Here is a 24474-nt window from a genome sequence, read left to right as displayed (position 1 = left end):
CGGGTTTCACAGCCTCCACCCGGCTCTCCCATCTCGTGGTGATGAGTGGTTTCACAGCCTCCACCCGGCTCTCCCATCTCGTGGTGATGAGTGGTTTCACCCGGCTCTCCCATCTCATGGCGATGAGGGGTTTCACTGAGTCCATCTTTTACGTGCTCTTTCAGCAAGGCCTCAGCAGTGTGTAGATCCGGATAAAAATGTATAAATCTCTTGGATGGTGTTCAAAAGAACTCAGCCGCCTCGAAGCAACACGATGCTGCATCAGACAGAACCAGGTTCAGCGCTGCTTGGCACAAAAAAAGGCCCTCTAATTGATATCCTACACTTTCTTTTGAACTCTGCTGTGCCTCCCACGCATATTCACCCCGTTGTCATAACCTTGCCCTCTCATGTCCATGATGGCGATGCCATGTTTCAGTAGTTTTGAGATGAGCAACTCAGTCCTGAACCATGCGTGAGAGCATCAGCTGTTCTGGACGACTGTGTGATCACGCTCTCCGTAGCCGACATGAGTAAGATGCTATCTACAACCTAAAAGGATTATCCCCCCCCCCACACACACACACAACTGTAGCACCTCGTTTACATTTCTCACATTTTAGGCGTCCAGTTGAGGCCTTGGATTGATCATGTTGCAATGAGATGGGCACAGAGCTTTTCAGTGTGGTGGCAAATGAACAGGAGAAGAGGATGTGGTTGCTAGTGGAGGGAGAGCAGTGGGGGGGGGGGGGTATGGGTAGAACATCTGCAGTGAAGCTGATTGGTTGCTCTGACTCATCACTTCTTGACTAAAAGATAGATTTAGAAATTAGTTCGACTTTGACATAGTTCAACAGCTGAAAAGCCTTCATTAACATACTCCCAGAGATAGCAAGACATTCATTATTCACAGAATGAAGTGACCTACCCATCTCCATTTACAATGTCATTCATCAATTAAATAACTTATAGTATAGCACATTCAATGACATCGTTATTGTAGACTATAGACCACTCCTGTATCTACCTTGTACAATACCGTAATCATTGAATGAAGTAGCGTACCCATCCACATTTACAATTTCATCTATCAATTAGATAAATAATACTAGCACATAGTTACATTATTGTAGATTAGGCTACTCCTGTATCCACACTATATTAGGACACCGTTATGATTTCATTGGTCTTGTCAGGCATGAATTTAGGTCTTCGATCAAAGTCGTATGTTGTACTACGTTTCCCTTCAGTAAAAAGTACGTATGCATCCCCCATTCAATTCAGTTCGAGTGTAAAATGTGTAGGTCTAGTGACAGTGGAAAAATAAACCCATAGCTCCAGCACACAATGGCAAGTAGGAGTAGTGTATTACAATGTCAAATATGTATACGTATATCCTATAGCATATATATATATATACATATGCATCTTTTCATTTAAAATTTAATCCATGAAATAAACAATACTAACATAAAATTACGTTATTATTATACACTATCCCACTCCCCTATCGACACAGTTAAATAATATTAACTACGTGCTTTCGACAATACGTTATCAACTCATTATCAACCAAAAGGATTTGCCTTTTCAATACAGTAGGCCTAAATATTTCCTAACGATATCACAACTTAAATATAGCCTTCTTACTCCTAAATCAGATCAAGGACATCTTGGTAATTATTTTCATCGTCTCGAAGGAAACTATCTGGGTCATTAACTCACGTCTGCTTCTTGTAAAACATTTTTTTTTTAAATGACCGTCTGTGTCACCCCCGAGCTCTCAAATACCAAGTCCATCTCTCACTATGAAAAGTCACTGCTACCCGGATTCCTTGGGACATCCCTACCCTGAACCCTAAACCCTAAATTATAACCCTTAATACTAAACTTAACCATTTTACATACTTGATAGAGGTAGGGACATCCCTACCCTGAACCCTAAACCCTAAATTATAACCCTTAACACTAAACATAACCATTTTACATACTTGATAGAGGTAGGGACATCCCTACCCTGAACCCTAAACCCTAAATTATAACCCTTAACACTAAACGTAACCATTTTACATACTTGATAGAGGTAGGGACATCCCTACCCTGAACCCTAAACCCTAAATTATAACCCTTAACACTAAACGTAACCATTTTACATACTTGATAGAGGTAGGGACATCCCTACCCTGAACCCTAAACCCTAAATTATAACCTTTAACACTAAACGTAACCATTTTACATACTTGATAGAGGTAGGGACATCCCTACCCTGAACCCTAAATTATAACCCTCAACACTAAACGTAACCATTTTACATACTTGATAGAGGTAGGGACATCCCAAGGGTCCCGAATAGCACGGACCCGCTGGGAAGGCATATGAACTCCATTCGACTGAACGCCACGGACACAACTCTTATTGGTTGTCTGATGTAGGCTACTGGGAACTGGTAACAACACAGTCTGTGATTGGCTAACAACATTTAGATCTGTATACCATGAGATAAGATAACATACCATGAGGTGTTGAGGGAAAGACAGATTACCTGTAGATTGGACATCATCTTTTCTAGGCCATTAGCGATAACAGGAAATAAGGCGTTGGTATGACGTCATGGTAGTTACACGCAGGCGTCACGCAGACGTTAATATCGTGTCATGTCAGTCAGACGTTCAATGGTAGGCGACAGCCACACGGTAGTACGGTTGCCTAGGCTTAATTCTGGCACTTATCACCCCTCATATGGTTGAGACAGAGAGCTTTTGCTGCTGCTGCAGGCAGCTCAGCTGAGTCATGTCAGTGAGAGAGCAGCACGCGCTCACATCATGAAGTCATGTGAGGTTCAACAACGAACAAAAGCACTAGCTAAAGTACACTAACCCCATTCCATACAAATGTGCGCAACCACGACATTCAAAGGAGGCTGCAAAGAAAACTAATGGGACTGTAGCAACTGTGTTGACATCAAAATCTGGGGTGTGAACTAGGTTTCTATTCAAGCGTTGATTGACATGGTAATGGCTCTATAGTATTGGAGAAAAGTTGAAAAAACGGACCCCTCCGACGCTGTACGTTACGTGTCATGGCGTAACGTACAGCACGCATAAAGCAACTAATTCTGTCTTACAGCCTCTCTCCACCAGGTGTAGCACTTCTCTCACTGTTTAAAAACAAGAAAGGGACAGGGTAAGGGACAGGGATAGGGACAGGGTAAGGGACAGCGATGGGGATGGGGACAGGGTAAGGGACAGCGATGGGGACAGGGATGGGGATAGGGTAAGGGACAGGGTAAGGGACAGGGATGGGGACAGGGTAAGGGACAGGGATGGGGACAGGGTAAGGGACAGGGTAAGGGACAGGGTAAGGGATGGGGATAGGGTAAGGGACAGGGATGGGGACAGAGTAAGGGACAGGGTAAGGGACAGAGTAAGGGACAGGGTAAGGGATGGGGACAGGGTAAGGGACAGGGACGGGGACAGGGACAGGGGGTAATAGGGGGGAAACCTAGTCATTTTTTGCGTCATCACTGCAAGCTATCATGACTCTCAAAAGCCGCTTGTTTACTTCTGAAGATCACTTTAGCACCGCCCTAAAAACACGATTCAAATTCGACACAAACCTTCAAATAGGTATGTAATGACACATTATATAAACTCTTTGTAGTGTTTTATTTACATTTTAGAGGTAATAAGTTGGACAGATCGGGTGAAAAAATTTGTTTCCCCACATAACATCTCTCCTTCTCACTATCATGTAATAGGTTTCACTTCCCCTCACGACATCTCTCCTTCTCACTATCACGCAATAGGTGTCGCTTCCCCACCCGCCATTTTTAAAAAGACCCAGACGGAGCTCACTGCCTTCTTGAATCATGCAGAGATGGGCATCATGAAGGTCTCATCATTGATTTTGTTGGAAAGGGGAGAAATTGTGCTTTACATTGGTATTGATATTACAGTTGATCTGGAAGTATTACATTTTTTGGGGCGCTAAAATAAGGTCCATTGTACGGACTAGCGTGATGTACAAAAGTGAGTGAGTTTACGTTAGCTACATACTTCCCCCTCAAAATGATTCTTTGCATCCTGACCGCCCCCAGCCTTAACAATTATTACAGGCAGCACAGCAAGGCAGAGAAATTGAGAAATAATTATCCAACAGCTTCAGAGAGACGATCGAACAATGTGCTTTCTCTCTGGGTATGTAGCTTGCTAGCTAACATTGGCCAGAAAGTTGAAGTCAGAGGAGAGAGAGAGAGCAACGTGAAGAGGTGAGGACAGATCGATGAACCGATTTGACAGGCTAGTTTACTGGCCATCAGGCTGTTAAACAGCCATCACTAGCACAGAGAGGCTGCTGCATACATACACCGACTTGATATCATTGGCCACTTTAATACATGGAACACTAGTCACTTTAATAATGCCACTTTAATCGTGTTTACATATATTGCATTACTCATCTCATATGTATATACTGTATTTTATACCATCTATTGCATCTTGCCTATGCCGCTCTGTCATCACTCATCCATATATTTATATGTACATATTCATATCCCGTTCCTTTGCTTAGATATGTGTGTATTAGGTAGTTGTTGTGGAATTGCTAGATTAATTGTTAGATATTGCTGCACTGTTTGAACTAGAAGCACAAGCATTTCGCATTAACATCTGCTAACCATGTGTATGTGACCAATAACATCTGCTAACCGTGTGTATGTGACCAATAACATCTGCTAACCGTGCGTATGTGACCAATAACATCTGCTAACCATGTGTATGTGACCAATAACATCTGCTAACCATGTGTATGTGACCAATAACATCTGCTAACCCTGTGTATGTGACCAATAACATCTGCTAACCATGTGTATGTGACCAATAACATCTGCTAACCATGTGCATGTGACCAATAACATCTGCTAACCATGTGTATGTGACCAATAACATCTGCTAACCGTGTGTATGTGACCAATAAAAATGGATTTGATTTAGACACAATTCTACTGTCAGAATGCCAGGTAAATTGATAAAATATTACAAAGAGAAAGGGGTATAAAAGGAAGGGATTAAGAGCATCCCAGGAGATGACGGAAAAACTTACTGTTAAGGTATTGCAAATCAGAAATGCGAGCTCACCACACCGATCTTATTTCTCATGCGCAAACTCCAGCATTGCAACTGTAGATCGCCTGGGATTTGTTGTTGATGACATTGCAAAGAAAGGAATCAATATCCACAGAACGACATGCACAGCGCTCGTGAAGGGCCTGCAGTGCATGAATAACTAATGAAAGGACACTGGGAATTACGTCACAAACAAGAAGCAGCTGTGTGTGGTGATAAGATACCACAGTAAGAAACTCTCTCAAATCACTCGAAAAACACAAGAAAAAAAGCAGGGTGAGTAACTTTTATTTTTTCATTTTTTTTAACAAGCGTTATTTTTGAGTCTACAGACAGACACTTCCTGGAGTCGTCTGTTATGTCTCATTCCTCCCATTTCTCTAACACATCCCTCATTAGATGTCTGTCTGTGCCACGACGTTAAGCCTTTATTTTAAAACGTTAGTTTTGGACTGATCCCATTAGCATTGGTAGCGATTTGAGACTAACTTTTCTAGCTAATGACAACATTGCCATCTGTCTAAAGTACATTTGACAATGTGATAATGCTGGCGAAGTAGTTTCCTTCTAAACATTTGACTACTTTAGTGATGTCATGATATTTCCAGACACTATAGTGTAATTTAGACAAAACAGTTTATTAAACCCATCAGCTCTTATTGGCTCACAAAACAGACATTCAAGAAGATCTACATGCATATTACCATGAAACTGATTGACATCAATCGATGGCCATGCAGACGCAGTTAGTACATTTCTGAAGAATTGTTATTCACGATTGACAGTAATGATGCCATAGACATACCTAATCTCAAAATAGCCTAACTTGGTGTTAGAGGGTATAAAAAAAACAACTATGGGTGCGTTCGTAAATTCACTCTGGCTACTCCGAATTTCAGAGCACTCGTCTGAGTGTGCCAGTGTGCAGAATAACTGATGAATTTACAAACTCTCAACGCCCGTTGAATATGGCCGGTGTCAGTAGACGTCTGCTCCATGGTTCTGACTAGAGGGAGTACAGCTGATCGGAAGTTACGTTTCCGTAAAAGGTTTAGGAGAATTTACCCAGCAGGTTAGGATAGTTAACGTAACAGGTTAGGATAATTTACCCAGCAGGTTATGATAGTTAACGTGGCAGGTTAGGAGAATTTACCCAGCAGGTTAGAAGAATTTACCCAGCAGGTTAGGATAGTTAACGTAACAGGTTAGGAGAATTTACCCAGCAGGTTAGGATAGTTAACGTAACAGGTTAGGAGAATTTACCCAGCAGGTTAGGATAGTTAACGTAACAGGTTAGGAGAATTTACCCAGCAGGTTAGGATAGTTAACGTGGCAGGTTAAGAGACTTGGGTTAAGGTTAGGAAAGGTTAGGGTTAGCTAAAATGCTCTCCTAACCTGCTACTAAAAGGAGTACTTGCACTCTAGTCAGAACTGAGCTTCACAGGGTCCGGACGTCATTTAGACATTCATTGTTGCCATGGACGCGCTGTAGAGTTGCTATTGGGCGCATTTGAGTGGTAAGCCGAAAGTAGCAGACTTCTGGAGACAACTTCTACTGTTTCTAGAAAACACAACAATGGCAGACATTCACCTTCGGGTTATTGCCGATGATGTGGATGCTATCAAAATTCCTCTTCTCCTTCTCGGTCTTGTCTCTTGTCTCGGTCTTGTCTCGGTCTTGTCTCGGTCTTGTCTCGGTCTTGTCTCGGTCTCGTCTCGGTCTCGTCTCGGTCTCGTCTCGGTCTCGTCTCGGTCTCGTCTCGGTCTTGTCTCGGTCTTGTCTCGGTCTTGTCTCGGTATTGGATACATTTGTGCTCATCGGACATTGATGACTCATAATTTCTTCCTGAGACCAACAGAGTAAATAACTATCAGCTTCCATTCAGTCAGAATTATCGGCTTCCATTCAGTCAGCACATAAAAACGCTTCGCCAGGCCAAATACAGTATATACACTCCTTTCTTATAACATTGATATTGTACCTGCAGTCATGGCGGACTTAAGACAGTGGTGCAGAATGCCTCAAGATAAAAAGGTAATATTCAAAATCTGTAAATTCGACAAAATATTAGCACTTCACTCCACATACTGTTCTCATGGGAAATCACCTTCAATCTGGGAAAACAACACAACACAAGGCTAGAGAAATGTATCGACCAATAATACCAACACAGTCAACCCCAAAACAAGGCAGAGAGTAAGCATGGAGAACCAAACCCCAAAACAAGGCAGAGAGTAAGCATGGACAACCAAACCCCAAAACACATCAGAGAGTAAGCATGGAGAACCAAACCCCAAAACACATCAGAGAGTAAGCATGGAGAACCAAACCCCAAAACACATCAGAGAGTAAGCATGGAGAACCAAACCCCAAAACAAGGCAGAGTAAGCATGGAGAACCAAACCCCAAAACAAGGCAGAGACTCCTCGCATGGACAACCAAACCCCAAAACACATCAGAGAGTAAGCATGGACAACCAAGTCCCAAAACACATCAGATCTAGGCTTTACTCCAAACCCCAATAGTAAAACGTGACTAGAAACCATGGACGATCTAGGCTTTACTCCAAGGGGAATGGTATGTCTAGAAACCGACAATCTAGGCTTTATCTAGGCTTTAAAGTTGATAGATGATAAACTGGGCACACTTAAACTAGTCAGTAAAGATATAAAGGAGTTGGAAGGCAAGCCTCGTGACGAGTGACCACAAAGCCGCAAAAAAGGAGAAAGTGTCGTGGAAATATTCAGTCAATCATCCTCCGCAAAAAAGGGAATGGTAAGTGTAGAAACCGACGATCTAGACTTTACTCCTCCGGGGAATGGTAAGTGAAAAACAACTAACTTTCTCAGACTTTATACATTTTTCCAACCCCTGAAAAGCAAGGCTAGAAAGATGACGATCTAGGCTTTACTCCAAGGGGAATGGTATGTCTAGAAACCGACAATCTAGGCTTTACTCCAAGGGGAATGGTAAGTCTAGAAACCAACGATCTAGGCTTTACTCCAAGGGGAATGGTAAGTCTAGAAACCGACGATCTAGGCTTTACTCCAACGGGGAATGGTAAGTCTAGAAACCGACTTGCTAAAGTTGATAGATGATAAACTGGGCACACTTAAACTAGTCAGTAAAGATATAAAGGAGTTGGAAACAAAGGCGAGAACCTCCCCTGACCACAAAGCAGAGGCAAAAAGGAGAAACCCCTGTCCCTAACAAAGCAGAGGCTAGGAAATATTCAGTCAATCATATTTCTCAAATACCAGAGCCTGTGAGTTCAAATAGACTTTCATTATAATATAACAAAAGCCGACCTTGGTTCATGAAAAACAACTAACTTTCCAATCTTGGCACATACTTCTTACATACTTCCTACAAAGCAGAGGCTAGGAAAGAGATGAAGAACCTAACCCTGCTCCCTAACAAAGCAGAGGCTAGGAAAGAGATGAAGAACCTACCCCTGCTCCCTAACAAAGCAGAGGCTAGGAAAGAGATGAAGAACCTACCCCTGCTCCCTAACAAAGCAGAGGCTAGGAAAGAGATGAAGAACCTACCCCTGCTCCCTAACAAAGCAGAGGCTAGGAAAGAGATGAAGAACCTACCCCTGCTCCCTAACAAAGCAGAGGCTAGGAAAGAGATGAAGAACCTACCCCTGCTCCCTAACAAAGCAGAGGCTAGGAAAGAGATGAAGAACCTAACCCTGCTCCCTAACAAAGCAGAGGCTAGGAAAGAGATGAAGAACCTAACCCTGCTCCCTAACAAAGCAGAGGCTAGGAAAGAGATGAAGGCTGTTTCAAAATATTTTTTACATGACAGTGTTAAGTTCCCATGACAAATTGTGTAGGAAAATATGATGTATTTTTTGTCTCTTTTATGCCGTTATATTCTTAATGTAAAATATGTGTTGACTGTGATCAGGGTAGGTGTGTTTTATCTGTTTTAATTAACAACATAGTGAACTATTGATTTCATTCATTTGACATTTGATTGTTTTATAAATATATTTTATTAATGTTATGTTTCTTGGGACATGCCTAAACAAATTAATTATGGATTTATTTTTGATGGTGTATATTCAATGGATTTATTCAAATAAACCTCACCCACATCTGCACACCACTCCCACCAGTCGTCATCGGCATGCACACGGAAGGTACAAAAGGCTATACAGGCAAGAATGTGGTAAAAATGCTCCTGTTTCTAAATGGGTCATATAAACATTGCACATATAAAAAAAAAGTGTGTGGTAAAATACCGTAAATCCTGTGTGAAAGTAGTATTATTGTACAATGATGTTACTGTGTTCTCTGCCACCCTCCACCCCCTCTCTCACTGGCTGGTATGTTATGTGTATGTGTGATAGGGAGTGTCTGTGTACATGTCAAGACCTGAGGAAGAGATAACATTCTAGAAGGGCATTCTAATGTTCTTTGAATCTGTCCTGGAATTCCATGCGTTTCTTTACAGAGAAATGTTCAGTCAAAGACATTTGAATACATGTGAAACCTAACAGTCTTTAGAAAATACATTTAAAATGATGTTTATCCTTTATGGTACAACGCATGGTTAACAATGTGTTGCTAACTGGCTGTGTCCATCAAAACACGTCTACACACTGGACAGAATAATCTCAATAATTAATTTACGTTTTTATAGCTGGGGGCTAATTTGATACAGACTATCAGGTACCATTTTCAAGTTCGTATTAATTTTAAATTAATGGGACTAAGATCGGGGAGTGCATGAAAGAATTTCACCCAGTCAGTCAATCAGTAAACAAAGTGTCCTTCAGTCAGTCAGGAAACAATGTTTGTTTGTCCTTCTTTAAGGGCCCAGGGTTCACCACATGGTGAAATAACATATTAAGTATAGTATAACTGTAATATATGGGGAAGGCCCAGGGTTCACCATGTGGTGAAATAACATTAAGTATAGTATAACAATAGTTTATGTGGAGAGGCCAGGGTTCACCACGTGGTGAAATAACATATTAAGTATAGTATAACAATAGTTTATGGGGAGGGGCCAGGGTTCACCACGTGGTGAAATAACATATTAAGTATAGTATAGTATAACTGTAATATATGGGGAGGGCCCAGGGTTCACCACGTGGTGAAATAACATATTAAGTATAGTATAACAATAGTTTGCTGCTGCTCTTTCCATTACATAATAATCATTACATAATAAATGGGACTTATGTAGCGCTTTTTAAAGACCATGAAGTCACTTTACATTTGAAAAAACTATCAAAATATCAGACTAAACAAAACATTAATAAAAAAACGGATGGGTTCAAACAAGAGAAGAAAGACTGATGTATCAGTATATGGGGAGGAATGGGATTAGGATACAAACCCGGTTCAGGGTAAAGGTTTGGGTTAGGTGCTGCTCAGTATGACGATGAGAGGAGTGCCTGTAGTGTATTTCTTTGCTTGTGTGTGTGTGTGGGGGGGGGGTATGACTGGGTGGGTGCACCGGTTTGTGTCAAGAACTGCAACGTTGCTGGGTTTTTCATGCTCAACAGTTTCCTGTGTGTATAAAGAATCGTCTGCCAACCAAAGCACATCCAGCCTTCTTTACACAACGGTGGGAAGCATTGGAGACAACATGGGTCAGCATGCCTGTGGAACGTTTTTTTGACATCTTGCAGAGCCCCGACGAATTGAGCCGGTTCTGAGCCAGCAGTGGGACGCAGGGTGTTGTGCTGCTGGATAGTAGTTGGCTCTATGACTGGAAGTCTATGGGAACAGCTAGCATGTCATCATTCTGCCACCACTAACAAACAAAGATCCTAGAGGAAATACTGAATACCTCAGAGTAGCAGCCTCTCACTAATGAGAAACCAATACCTCAGAGTAGCAGCCTCTCACTAATGAGAAACCAATATCTCAGAGTAGCAGCCTTCTCACTAATGAGAAACCAATATCTCAGAGTAGCAGCTTCTCACTAATGAGAAACCAATACCTCAGAGTAACAGCCTCTCACTAATGAGAAACCAATACCTCAGAGTAGCAGCCTCTCACTAATGAGAAACCAATACCTCAGAGTAGCAGCCTCTCACTAATCTAATGAGAAACCAATACCTCAGAGTAGCAGCCTCTCACTAATGAGAAACCAATATCTCAGAGTAGCAGCTTCTCACTAATGAGAAACCAATATCTCAGAGTAGCAGCTTCTCACTAATGAGAAACCAATATCTCAGAGTAGCAGCTTCTCACTAATGAGAAACCAATACCTCAGAGTAACAGCCTCTCACTAATGAGAAACCAATACCTCAGAGTAGCAGCCTCTCACTAATGAGAAACCAATACCTCAGAGTAGCAGCCTCTCACTAATCTAATGAGAAACCAATACCTCAGAGTAGCAGCCTCTCACTAATCTAATGAGAAACCAATACCTCAGAGTAGCAGCCTCTCACTAATCTAATGAGAAACCAATACCTCAGAGTAGCAGCCTCTCACTAATCTAATGAGAAAACAATACCTCAGAGTAGCAGCCTCTCACTAATGAGAAACCAATACCTCAGAGTAGCAGCCTCTCACTAATGAGAAACCAATACCTCAGAGTAGCAGCCTCTCACTAATCTAATGAGAAAACAATACCTCAGAGTAGCAGCCTCTCACTAATGAGAAGCCAATCAGACACCAGGCAATTGGTTTGTGATGTGACAACCACAGCTATGGACATAACATAATGTACCTGAGGGAATAGTCTTACCAGGAAGGACTGGTTGCGCTCCTTTCACAGGAGGCAAATAACGTTAGCTAACCTCTGTCACCTTTTGCTCATCAAGAATAATATATAATATATGCCATTTAGCAGACACTTTTATCCAAAGCAACTTACAGTCATGTGTGCATACATTCTACATATGGGTGGTCCCGGGAATCGAACCCACTACCCTGGCGTTACAAGCGCCATGCTCTATCATGGCACACACCATTGCTTCTCTCAAGTTCAAGTTGATTATTCTAATATAGTGATGGATAGCTAGCTGTATTAGCTAAATGGATGAGACACACATCGAACTAGTTAGTTAGCCTGCAGACTAAGTTAGCCAATTCCCAGTTTGGCTAACAGCTGAGTAAATAAAAAAATGTGGATGATGAAGCTAGCTAGCTACAATCATTAGGGGTTAGAGTAGTAGTAGCTAACTAACTAGCTTGTAAGATCGGCAACGGTTTCTGTAGCTGGCATAAATACTGTCGTTTACATGACAGGTTGTGCATAATCTAGGAAGTGGATACACCAAATCAATGTGGCACTGGCAAAGGAAGACCTAGCTAGTTAGCAATCTAGTTAGCTACAGATAGTTAGCTAGTTAACTATACAGAACAAAAATATGTAAAGTGTTGGTCCCATATTGCATGAGCTGAAATAAAAGATCCCAGAAATGTTCCATACAAACAAAAATCTTATTTCTCTCAGATTTTGTCCACAAATTTGTTTACATCCATGTTAGTGAGTAGTTCTCATTTGCCAGAATAATCCATCCACCTGACAGGTGTGGCATATCAAGAAGCTGATTTAAACAGCATGATCATTACACAGGTGCACCTTCAAATCAAATAAAATTGTATTGGTCACATACACATGGTTAGCAGATGTTAATGCAAGTATAGCAAAATGCTTGTGCTTCTAGTTCCGACCATGCAGTCATAACAAGTAATCTAACAATTTCACAAAAACTACCTTATACACACAAGTGTAAAGGAATGAGTATGAGTAAGAGTATGTACATACAAATATACACTGCTCAAAAAAATAAAGGGAACACTTAAACAACACAATGTAACTCCAAGTCAATCACACTTCTGTGAAATCAAACTGTCCACATAGGAAGCAACACTGATTGACAATAAATTTCACATGCTGTTGTGCAAATGGAATAGACCCCGGGTGGAATTTATAGGCATTTAGCAAGACACCCCCAATAAAGGAGTGGTTCTGCAGGTGGTGACCACAGACCACTTCTCAGTTCCTATGCTTCCTGGCTGATGTTTTGTTTTGGTCACTTTTGAATGCTGGCGGTGCTTTCACTCTAGTGGTAGCATGAGACGGAGTCTACAACCCACACAAGTGGCTCAGGTAATGCAGCTCATCCAGGATGGTACATCAATGCGAGCTGTGGCAAGAAGGTTTGCTGTGTCTGTCAGCGTAGTGTCCAGAGCATGGAGGCGCTACCAGGAGACAGGCCAGTACATCAGGAGACGTGGAGGAGGCCGTAGGAGGGCAACAACCCAGCAGCAAGACCGCTACCTTCACCTTTGTGCAAGGAGGAGCACTGCCAGAGCCCTGCAAAATGACCTCCAGCAGGCCACAAATGTGCATGTGTCTGCTCAAACGGTCAGAAACAGACTCCATGAGGTTGGTAATGAGGGCCCGACGTCCACAGGTGGGGGTTGTGCTTACAGCCCAACACAGTGCAGGACGTTTGGCATTTGCCAGCACATTCAACTATGTAAAGAAAAAAGTATTTAATAAGAATATTTTCATTCATTCAGATCTAGGATGTTATTTTAGTGTTCCCTTTATTTTTTTGAGCAGTGTATATGGATGAGCGATGGCCGGGCGGCACAGGCAAGATGCAGTGGATGGTATAGAGTACATTATATACATATGAGATGAGTAATGTAGGGTATGTAAACATGATATAAAGTGGCATAGTTTAAAGTGGCTAGGTGCTGGGGACAATAGAAGGCCACTCAAAAAATTGCAGTTTTGTCACAACACAATGCCATAGATGTCTACATTTTTAATTGAGTGTGCTATTGGCATGCTGACTGCAGGAATGTCCCCCAGAGCTGTTGCCCGATAATTGAATGTTCATTTTTCTACCATAAGCCACCTCTTGTCATTTTAGAGAATTTGGCAGTACTTGCAACTGTCCTCACAACCGCAGACCACATGTAACCACGCCAGCCCAGGATCATCCTCATCCGGCTTCTTCCCCTGCGGGATCATGAGACCAGACACCCAGACAGCTGATGAAACTGTGGGCTTGCACAACTGAAGAATTTCTGCACAAACTGTCAGGAACCATCTCAGGGAAGCTCATCTGCATGCTCGTCGTTCTCACCAGGGTCTTGACCTGACTGCAGTTCGGAGTCGTAACAGACTTCCTTCCTGGTACGCTGGAGAAGTGTGCTCTTCATAGATGAATCCCGGTTTCAACTCTACCGGGCAGATGTGGGCGAGCGGTTTGCTTATGTCCACGTTGTGAACAGAGTGCCCCATGGTGGCAGTGGGGTTATGGTATGAGCAGGCATAAGCCACGGATAACAAACACAATTGCATTTTATCAACAGCAATTAGAACGCAGAGATACCGTGACGAGATCCTGAGGCCCATTGTCGCTCGACTCGTGCCATTCATCTGCCGCCATCATCTCATGTTTCATTATGATAATGCAATGCCCCATGTCACAAGGATCTGTACACAATTCCTGGAAGCTTAAAATGTGCCAGTTCTTCCATGGCCTGCATACTCACCAGACATGTCAACACCCACTGAGCATGTTTGGGATGCTCTGGATCGATGTGTACAACAGCGTGTTCCAGTTCCCGCCAATATCCAGCAACTTCGCACAGACATTGAAGAGGAGTGGGACAATATTCCACAGGTCAAAATCAACAACCTGATCAACTCTGTGAAGTAGATGTGTCATGCTGCATGAGACAAATGGTGGTCACACCAGATACTGACTGGTTTTCTGATCCACAACCCTACTTCTTTTCTTTAAAAGGTTTCTGTGACCAGATGCATATATGTATTCCGTCATATGAAATCCATATTAGAGCCTTATGAATGTATTTCAAATGGACTGATTTCCTTTTGAACTTTAACTCTGAAAGTTTTGTTCAAAGAAGCTACACATAGTGAGCTGGCTAATCATTCGGCTCAAAACGAGTTGGTTTGTACGTACTAGCAAGCTTAGCTACAAAGCATTGGTTAAACCCATTAAACCATGTCATTGTCCATAAGCACAATGATAAACTCACCTCTTTTGTAATCTATGGCCATTATGAACTGTGCCACTGTTCGGTGCTAGCCGGAAGTGCCCAAGCATGTTTACATCAGACGTACGCAGCTCCATGTTCGGGGTGAAGTGAATTACGTTGAAGCGTTTATAAACACCCATTATTACAAAACCTCTTAGTGCCTATAGTACTTCAGAAATAATTCATAAGCAAATATCATGTATTATGAAAAGGTGGTAAAAAAAAGTCACATTTGGAAAAGCACAAGCTTTAAAACGTTAATTTATAAGTTCATAATACATATATCTGTTTAGAATATATGTATTACTTCTAAAAAATATACTTTATGAAGCACTTTTAACGTTATACCTTGTATATTGTGTAACAAAGTAATGAGACACGAGTTAATTTAGGAAAATTGTTTATAAAAAAAATACATGTTCCCTGCTCCCACAACACACTGCAAAAAGTACAACACTTCCTTGACACCACTATTCTCAGGAGTCTGACATATTTACGTCACCAATAAATAACTTCTTTAAAAAGTCTAAAGTCAGTTTGAATCGGAGTTGGGGTCAATTCCATTTGAATTCAGGAAGTAAACCGAAATTCCAAATCAAATTCTCAATTAACAACATTCGGTATTGGAATTTGGTTTACGTTCTGAATTGACACCAACCCTGGTTAGTCACACACAATTAAGTGTTTCAGACAGCAAAATCCTGCATGGAGGTAAGGACTTGTCGAAATGGAGACTGAAGACGTCGAGGTGGAAATGTGTGTTTGACTGTGTATGTACTCTGATTTCATACGTGTTGTATTGATGTATCCATATGACTAACAAATCTGTTTTACATGTGCAAAAAATGTAAAATGATCGCTAAGAAGAAAATGAATAAATACAACAAAAATAGTGCAGCATTGTCTAGTTTCACATGGCTTGTATTTCTAAAACAAAAGAAGTGTGTAATGTGCATAAACTTAAAATGTAAAATGCATTTCAAAACATTATGGCTTAAACAATAACGCTGATTATCCATACAACTAACCGTTTCAAAATGTTCCAATACATTATGGTTGCCATTGTACAATTCATGAGATGGTTTATTTCATATAGATTACCTCAGAAAAGGGAAAGAGCAATTACTCACCTAATCTTTAGGATTTTAATCTATTCTATGCCAATAAAAACAAGATAAATTGTAGACCGACATTGAAGTCAATGCATAGCAACTATAGTACAGCTCTGAGCAAATATTCAATGAAGGAGGGGAAATATCCTCCACCGCTTTATGCTGATTCATTTCAGAGGCAGTGTCTCCCTCTAGGGGTCACTTATAATATTACACACAATTGCATCTGCTAAATGGTACAATTCATTCTGTCGAGACTGAGGAAGCCCACTCGTCCTGCATCATCACGGTCTTAACAGTTTTGTTGACCTCATGTCACATCACATTTTTGTTACTACCCCACCGGTCCCTGGTGGCAAAGCTATAGCAACTGTTAACTTATAACTTCTCTTCCTAGCAACTGTTATATAACCCTATAGCACTGTCATGACCACAGCACTAATATAATACGTATTATATTATAATACGTACTTCATAACTCACTGATCTAATCAACCATTGACATTGTAGAAGCTGAATATTCATTACAGGCGAAAACATGGCAAGCCTTACAAATTCAACCATGTGGTTTGGGCATTGCTACATGAATGACACCCTCACGTCATTGAAGGAGTGAGATGGTTTCTATAGGGTGTTGGATAAGGACAAAAACATCTTAAAAATGGAGTAGTTCAGTATTTTACAACTTTTTGTTAGATGGTTCCTCACCTAAAAGTAGTCTATGGTGCAGGAGTGCACCCGGACACAGTGTTTTCTCCGACACATTGATGCGGCTGGCTTCCTCGTTAAATGGGCATTGTTGTCAAGAAGCAGCGCGGCTTGGTTGTGTTTCGGAGAACGCACAGCTCTTGACCGCCTCTCCCAACACAACCTGCACTGCTTCTTGACACAATGCCCATTTAACGAGGAAGCCAGCCGCATTAATGTGTCAGGGTGCACTGTGCCCGGCCCGCCACAGGGGTCGCTAGTGCGCGATGGGACAAGGACATCCCTGCCGGCCAAACCTTCACCCTAACAGCGCTGGGGCAATTGTGCACAGCACCATGGGTCTCCCTGTCGCGGCCGGCTGCGACAGAGCCTGAACCCAGAATCTCTAGTGGCACAGCGATGCAGTGTCTTGCGCCACTCGGGAGGCCCAATAATTTGTTCTTAACTGACTTGCCTAGTTAAATAAAACATTTGGTTTTCATTAAACAGCCATTACCAACTGTGGCCACCGCTAGCTAAACATCTATGGAAGTGGTTGGAGCTGTGAGCATGTTTTTTCTTTTTAAAGGCCAAATCACTTTAAAGTTACAGCAAACAAAATATAGAATTGATTTTGGGCGATTTGGACATTTGACTTTTTAATAGCTGCCCATCACTTCCAGCGATTTCTAGCCAGCGGTGGGGTAAAAGCTGAAGTTTGTTGTGGCTGTTTAAAGAAAACTGAACCATGGATTACAGTTTCTCCTGGCCCATTGACTATGTTCAGGGTGAGGAACCATCTCAACATTATCTTGTAAAATAGTGAACTCCTCCTTTAAGTGTGACTATGATTCTGGGTGTACGGTCTTTGATTCTAAACATTCATTCATTACATACAAATAATACAACAATAGACGTTATCTCAAAATGACAACGGTATGGATAAGGAATGGAGGATTGCATTCATAGAGAATAGAGTCTTAGAAAAATCAGGTCAACGACATATGAAGGGCACAGACGGTTAGCTAGATGGGGGAACTGATTGGGAGAAATAGACCGTGGCTTCAGGTGCCACCATAGTCCATCCATCCATCAAACATAGGCTTTGTCCAAAATGGCACTCCATTCCCTACAGAAAACCTTATTTTAGGAAGTGTACTATAATAGGGAGCTATTTGCTGAGATCTTAGTAGAGAACAATGTCAACCGAGGAAACCAGGACAGAAAGCTACAAATCAGAGGAGGTTCTTGTTCTTCACACTTTGGAGGAAAAACAAGTCCCAGTGGAGTCCATCATAAACGGTCTGTCCACATGTTGTGGTTAAAATTCACACGTGTTGCATTTGTCTGGTTCCTCCTGAAGTAAAACATAACAGACACATCAGTCCTATGTTGGGGAAAGGATTTGATCTTTTTCACGGCGGCTTGCTCAACTTTCCAGTTGATCTGTGCATCATATATATATATATATATATGGAACACTTTCTTTTTGGTATGTAATGAAAAAAGGGTTTGCACTCTGACAATGAAAAAAGGTCCAAGGATGTCTACAATACAACTGCTATTACCTGATTGTGCTGCGCAGGCCACCGTAGTTTGGCCCATGGGCACTCAGAGGCATAAGGGTAACATAAATACACTATTTCCACGTCACTGGACCCTGGGGTGTAATCATTACGCTGATTCTGTTGCAAAAATGTTTTGCAACAGAAACCAAACAACCGTTTCTATTGGACAAATTCTGGTAGGTTCCTTAACATTTCGTTCCATTTGCTCTGTTTGCTACCGTTTGGTTCTCAAACGGTTTCCGTAATGAATACACCCCTGGTTGCTCAAAATGTCCAACTCGACGCTCATCATGCATGTCCAAACTAACCAACGACAGAATGATCTCCATGACAACAGCAAGAGTCTTTGTAGAGCCGAAATGGTCTCTCAGTAGTCTGGGGAACAAGGAAGTGTTTGATTAAATAACTTTATTTATACCTAGTTATAGTTTATATATGAACTGTGTTTGAATAAATGGTTTGTAGATATTGCATGTCTGTTGGTCATCAGCATAGGAGATAATATGAGGGTCCTACCCCCCTGCCTATGACCCGTTCCTGTCCCTGCAGGTGGCATAGAACAGAGGGGAAAGGGATCTCTAGGCTAGTCACCTAGCTGGCAAGGGGAGGGCTGGTCAGAGAAGGCCCAAGAGAGATGAGGGAGGCCTGTTCCCCTGCCAGTGTACTAGGGGGGTCAGAGAAGGCCCAAGAGAGATGAGGGAGGGTGGTACCCCTGTCAGTGTATTAGGGGGGTCAGAGAAGGCCCAAGAGAGATGAGGGAGGGTGGTACCCCTGTCAGTGTACTAGGGGGGTCAGAGAAGGCCCAAGAGAGATGAGGGAGGCTGGTACCCCTGTCAGTGTATTAGGGGGGTCAGAGAAGGCCCAAGAGAGATGAGGGAGGGTGGTACCCCTGTCAGTGTACTAGGGGGTCAGAGAAGGCCCAAGAGAGATGAGGGAGGCTGGTACCCCTGTCAGTGTACTAGGGGGTCAGAGAAGGCCCAAGAGAGATGAGGGAGGGTGGTACCCCTGTCAGTGTACTAGGGGGGTCAGAGAAGGCCCAAGAGAGATGAGGGAGGCTGGTACCCCTGTCAGTGTACTAGGGGGGTCAGAGAAGGCCCAAGAGAGATGAGGGAGGGTGGTACCCCTGTCAGTGTACTAGGGGGGTCAGAGAAGGCCCAAGAGAGATGAGGGAGGGTGGTACCCCTGTCAGTGTACTAGGGGGGTCAGAGAAGGCCCAAGAGAGATGAGGGAGGGTGGTACCACTGTCAGTGTACAAGGGGGGTCAGAGAAGGCCCAAGAGAGATGAGGGAGGGTGGTACCCCTGTCAGTGTACTAGGGGGGTCAGAGAAGGCCCAAGAGAGATGAGGAAGGATGGTACCACTGTCAGTGTACAAGGGGGGTCAGAGAAGGCCCAAGAGAAATGAGGGAGGGTGGTACCCCTGTCAGTGTACTAGGGGGGTCAGAGAAGGCCCAAGGGACATAGATGGAGGGTAGTACCCCTGTCAGTGTACAAGGGGGGTCAGAGAAGGCCCAAGAGACATAGCTGGAGGGTGGTACCCCTGTCAGTGTACAAGGGGGGTCAGAGAAAGCCCAAGAGAGATGAGGGAGGGTGGTACCACTGTCAGTGTACTAGGGGGGTCAGAGAAGGCCCAAGAGAGATGAGGGAGGGTGGTACCCCTGTCAGTGTACAAGGGGGGTCAGAGAGGGCCCAAGAGAGATGAGGGAGGGTGGTACCCCTGTCAGTGTACAAGGGGGGTCAGAGAAGGCCCAAGAGAGATGAGGGAGGGTGGTACCACTGTCAGTGTACAAGGGGGGTCAGAGAAGGCCCAAGAGACATAGATAGAGGGTGGTACCCCTGTCAGTGTACAAGGGGGGTCAGAGAGGGCCCAAGAGAGATGAGGGAGGGTGGTACCACTGTCAGTGTACTAGGGCGGTCAGAGAAGGCCCAAGAGACATAGATGGAGGGTGGTACCCCTGTCAGTGTACAAGGGGGGTCAGTGAAGGCCCAAGAGACATAGCTGGAGGGTGGTACCCCTGTCAGTGTACAAGGGGGGTCAGAGAAGGCCCAAGAGAGATGAGGGAGGGTGGTACCACTGTCAGTGTACTAGGGGGGTCAGAGAAGGCCCAAGAGAGATGAGGGAGGGTGGTACCCCTGTCAGTGTACAAGGGGGGTCAGAGAAGGCCCAAGAGAGATGAGGGAGGCCTGTTCCCCTGCCAATATACTAGGGGGGTCAGAGAAGGCCCAAGAGAGATGAGGGAGGCCTGTTCCCCTGCCAATATACTAGGGGGGTCAGAGAAGGCCCAAGAGAGATGAGGGAGGCCTGTTCCCCTGCCAGTGTACTAGTAGCTACTGCATTTGGGAACTGCTTAAGTCTTATAGGGTGCGTTCCTGCCGCACTAGTACCGAAGCCCCGGGTCTCTAAAGTCCCGAGGGAGAATCGGGGGCAAAATGGGGCCTGGGGAGGGAGCCTGGGGAGGGAGGGGCGGGCATTTCCATTCAGCTCCAAAAGGAATCATTACAGTTGAAAGCGGTTGGATCTGGTGAAAACCGACAGGGTGTAGTTGTGTGAATACTAATGCTAGTCTATAGTGATGGCTCCAGAGTAGGTGGTCAGTAGGAGCATGATGGCAAAGCCGGTTAGGAGGCCCGCGTTCTGGATGATGAAGGTCACAAGGAAGCTGCTTCCCCCTGCCTCCTCCTCCTCACGACTCACCTCGTTCATCTCCGGGAACTACGGATAGAGGGGGGGCAGGTAAGTTACTTATTGCCCACACACACAGAGTTATCCTTAGACATAACACTGGATGGGCAAACGGTATGTTGTGCTCCATATCTATTATCAGTGGACACACAAACAGACCCCCCCTCACTCCACCGGACCCCCCTACGCCCATCCCCTCTCTCACCATGTCTGCCAGGGCGATGTAGAGGAACATGCCCCCTGCCAGGGCAAAGATCCATTGAGGTGAGAAGCTGTTTCCTGCCAGGATGCCAAAACCCATGCCCAGGTAGCAGCAGCAGGCTGACAGGAAGTTAAAGAACAGAGCCTGCTGGATGCTCATCCCAGCATTCAACAAGATCACAAAGTCTCCTGGAGGGAGAGAAGGAGATGGTGAGAGAGAAGAGGACAATATCAGCACCACCAGACATATATTGCTTGGATAGGTGGAAGAGTGCTGGATTCACATAAGCCTACTTATACTTGGGAAAGTATTCAGACCCCTTGACATTTTCCACATTTTGTTACGTTACAGCCTTATTCTAAAATGGATTAAATTGTTTTTTCCCTCATCAATCTACACACAATACCCCATAATGACATCACAATACCCCATAATGACATCACAATACCCCATAATGACAAAGCAAAAACAGGTGTAGAAATTCTTGCTAATGTATTAAAAACTGAAATATGACATTTACATAAGTATTCAGACCATTTACTCAGTACTTTGTTGAAGTGTCTTTGGCAGCGATTACAGCCTCCAGTCTTCTTGGGTTTGACGCTACAAGCTTGCCACACCTGTATCTGGGGACTTTCTCCCATTCTTCTCTACAGATCCTCTCAAGGTCTGTCAGGTTGGATGGGGAGCGTCGCTGCACAGCTATTTTCAGGTCTCTGCTGAGACTTGTCCCGAAGCCACTCCTGTGTTGTCTTGGCTGTGTGATTAGGGTCGTTGTCCTGTTGGAAGACGAACCTTTGCCCCAGTGCTCTGGAGCAGGTTTTCATCAAGGACCTCTTTGTACATTACACCGTTCATCTTTCCCTTGATTCTGACTAGTCTCCCAGTCCCTGCAGCTGAAAAGCATCTCCACAGCATGCCGCCGCCACCACCACGCTTCACCGTAAGGATGGTGCCAGATTTTCTCCAGATATGACGCTTGGCATTCAGGCAAAAGAGTTAAACCTTGGTTTCATCAGACCAGAGAAACTTGTTTCTCACTGTCAGAGTCCTTTAGGTGCCTTTTGGCAAACTCCAAGTGGTCTGTCATGTGCCTTTTACTGAGGAGTGGCTTCTGTCTGGCCACTCTACCATAAAGGGTTGATTGGTGGAGTGCAGCAGAGATGGTTGTCCTTCTGGAAGGTTCTTCCATCTCCACAGAGGAACTCTGGAGCTCTGTCAGAGTGACCATCGGGTTCTTGGTCACCTCCCTGACCAAGGCCCTTCTCCATCGACTGCTCAGTTTGGCCAGCTCTAGGAAGAGTCTTGGTGGTTCTTCCATTTAAGAATGATGGAGGCCACTGTGTTCTTGGGAAACTTCAATGCGGATGTACCCTTCCCCAGATCTGTGCCTCGACACAATCCTGTCTCAGAGCTCTACGGACAATTCCTTCAACCTCATGGCTTGGTTTTTGCTCTGACATTCACTGTCAACTGTGGGACCTTATATAGACAGGTGTGTGCCTTTCCAAATCATGTCCAATCAATTTAATTTACCGCAGGTGTACTCCAATCAAGTTGTAGAAACATCTCAAGTATGATCAAAGGAAACAGGATGGACCTAAGCTCAATTTCAACTCTCATAGCAAAGGGTCTAAAAAACAGTTTTCATTTTGTCATTATGGGGTACTGTGATGTCATTATGGGGCGTAGTGATGTCATTATGGGGTACTGTGATGTCATTATGGGGCGTAGTGATGTCATTATGGGGTACTGTGATGTCATTATGGGGCGTAGTGATGTCATTATGGGGTACTGTGATGTCATTATGGGGTACTGTGATGTCATTATGGGGTACTGTGATGTCATTATGGGGCGTAGTGATGTCATTATGGGGTACTGTGATGTCATTATGGGGCGTAGTGATGTCATTATGGGGTACTGTGATGTCATTATGGGGCGTAGTGATGTCATTATGGGGTACTGTGATGTCATTATGGGGTACTGTGATGTCATTATGGGGTACTGTGATGTCATTATGGGGTACTGTGATGTCATTATGGGGCGTAGTGATGTCATTATGGGGTACTGTGATGTCATTATGGGGCGTAGTGATGTCATTATGGGGTACTGTGATGTCATTATGGGGCGTAGTGATGTCATTATGGGGTACTGTGTGTAGATTGATGAGTAAAAAAAAAAGAAGTCTTTATTCCATTTTAGAATAAGACTGTAACGTTACAAAATGTGGTAAAAGTCAAGGGGTCTGAATACTTTCCTAATGCACTGTAAGCCCAAACATTATAAATCATTAAAATTTACTTTCTAGAGGTCTTTTGTTTTTGGGGTGCTGGACCCATTCATTAGACTGTAACACTCACCCAGTTCATGGGGAAACTCCTCACAGAGTATAGCCACGGAGGTGCTGATGCCCTGGAAGGTCGAGGCAGTGAAGGAGGCTCCGATGGCCAGGCCGTCGATGAAGTTATGGAGCCCGTCGCTCAACGTGATCATCCAGGCCAGAGTGCCGATGTCAGAGTATGCTGTACCCTTCAGCCAATAGCAGCCTCCTCTGCTGTTCCCTCCACCCAGGCTCTGAGAGTCCTGTTGGAGAGGAGGAGAGGTGTGAGGGAGAGTGTATGACTCACCGGTGGGTTCGGTGCGGGCGTGTGAGTGAGTATGTGTGACGGCGTGTGTGTGCGCTCGCGCTCTCACACTGGTGGGGTACGTGCTGGGTGAGTATGTGTGTTTTAGAGCTGGGACAATTACCGACGTTCCCCTGCTCTTACCGACAATCCCCTGCTCTTACCGACAATCCCCTGCTCTTACCGACGTTCCCCTGATCTTACCGACAATCCCCCGCTCTTACCGACAATCCCCCGCTCTTACCGACAATCCCCCGCTCTTACCGACAATCCCCTGCTCTTACCGACAATCCCCCGCTCTTACCGACAATCCCCTGCTCTTACCGACAATCCCCCGCTCTTACCGACAATCCCCCGCTCTTACCGACGTTCCCCTGCTCTTACCGACAATCCCCTGATCTTACCGAAGCATTTTGCTTTGGTCGGTAATTTCCTCCGATTTTGCTACACAACGTTCCTGCAGATTGTTTTGTTCTAAAACCATTATTTGGCCAAC

At 43.9% G+C, this 24474-nt stretch overlaps 1 protein-coding gene and 1 long non-coding RNA gene across 5 annotated transcripts in view; both read right to left on the bottom strand.

Annotated features, from left to right (window-relative positions):
• LOC124036618 overlaps positions 1 to 3071 on the bottom strand; it is an 8296-nt gene extending 5225 nt beyond the window's left edge. Inside the window, exon 1 of the long non-coding RNA XR_006838936.1 lies at positions 1 to 3071. This exon is cut by the window's left edge and continues 984 nt beyond it. This is a non-coding gene — a long non-coding RNA (uncharacterized LOC124036618).
• Positions 3072 to 15487: 12416 nt separating this feature from the next.
• The window catches only part of slc39a14 (solute carrier family 39 member 14), a 53534-nt gene continuing 44547 nt past the window's right edge, over positions 15488 to 24474 (bottom strand). For 3 of the 4 annotated variants that reach the window (XM_046351422.1, XM_046351423.1, XM_046351421.1), the window contains exons 8-10: positions 23715 to 23937; positions 21358 to 21542; positions 19491 to 21182 (exon numbers count right to left, since the gene is read on the bottom strand). In XM_046351422.1, coding sequence (XP_046207378.1) covers positions 21030 to 21182; positions 21358 to 21542; positions 23715 to 23937 — 561 coding nt within the window. In that variant the 3' untranslated portion in view covers positions 19491 to 21029. Of the gene's footprint in view, positions 18847 to 19490; positions 21183 to 21357; positions 21543 to 23714; positions 23938 to 24474 lie in introns of those variants that run through there. The other variant, XM_046351424.1, reaches the window with a different exon arrangement.

This window comes from Oncorhynchus gorbuscha, linkage group LG05 (genome assembly GCF_021184085.1).
Source record: "Oncorhynchus gorbuscha isolate QuinsamMale2020 ecotype Even-year linkage group LG05, OgorEven_v1.0, whole genome shotgun sequence".
Lineage (NCBI taxonomy): Eukaryota > Metazoa > Chordata > Actinopteri > Salmoniformes > Salmonidae > Oncorhynchus > Oncorhynchus gorbuscha.
This window is presented reverse-complemented; position numbering and strand designations above follow the sequence as displayed.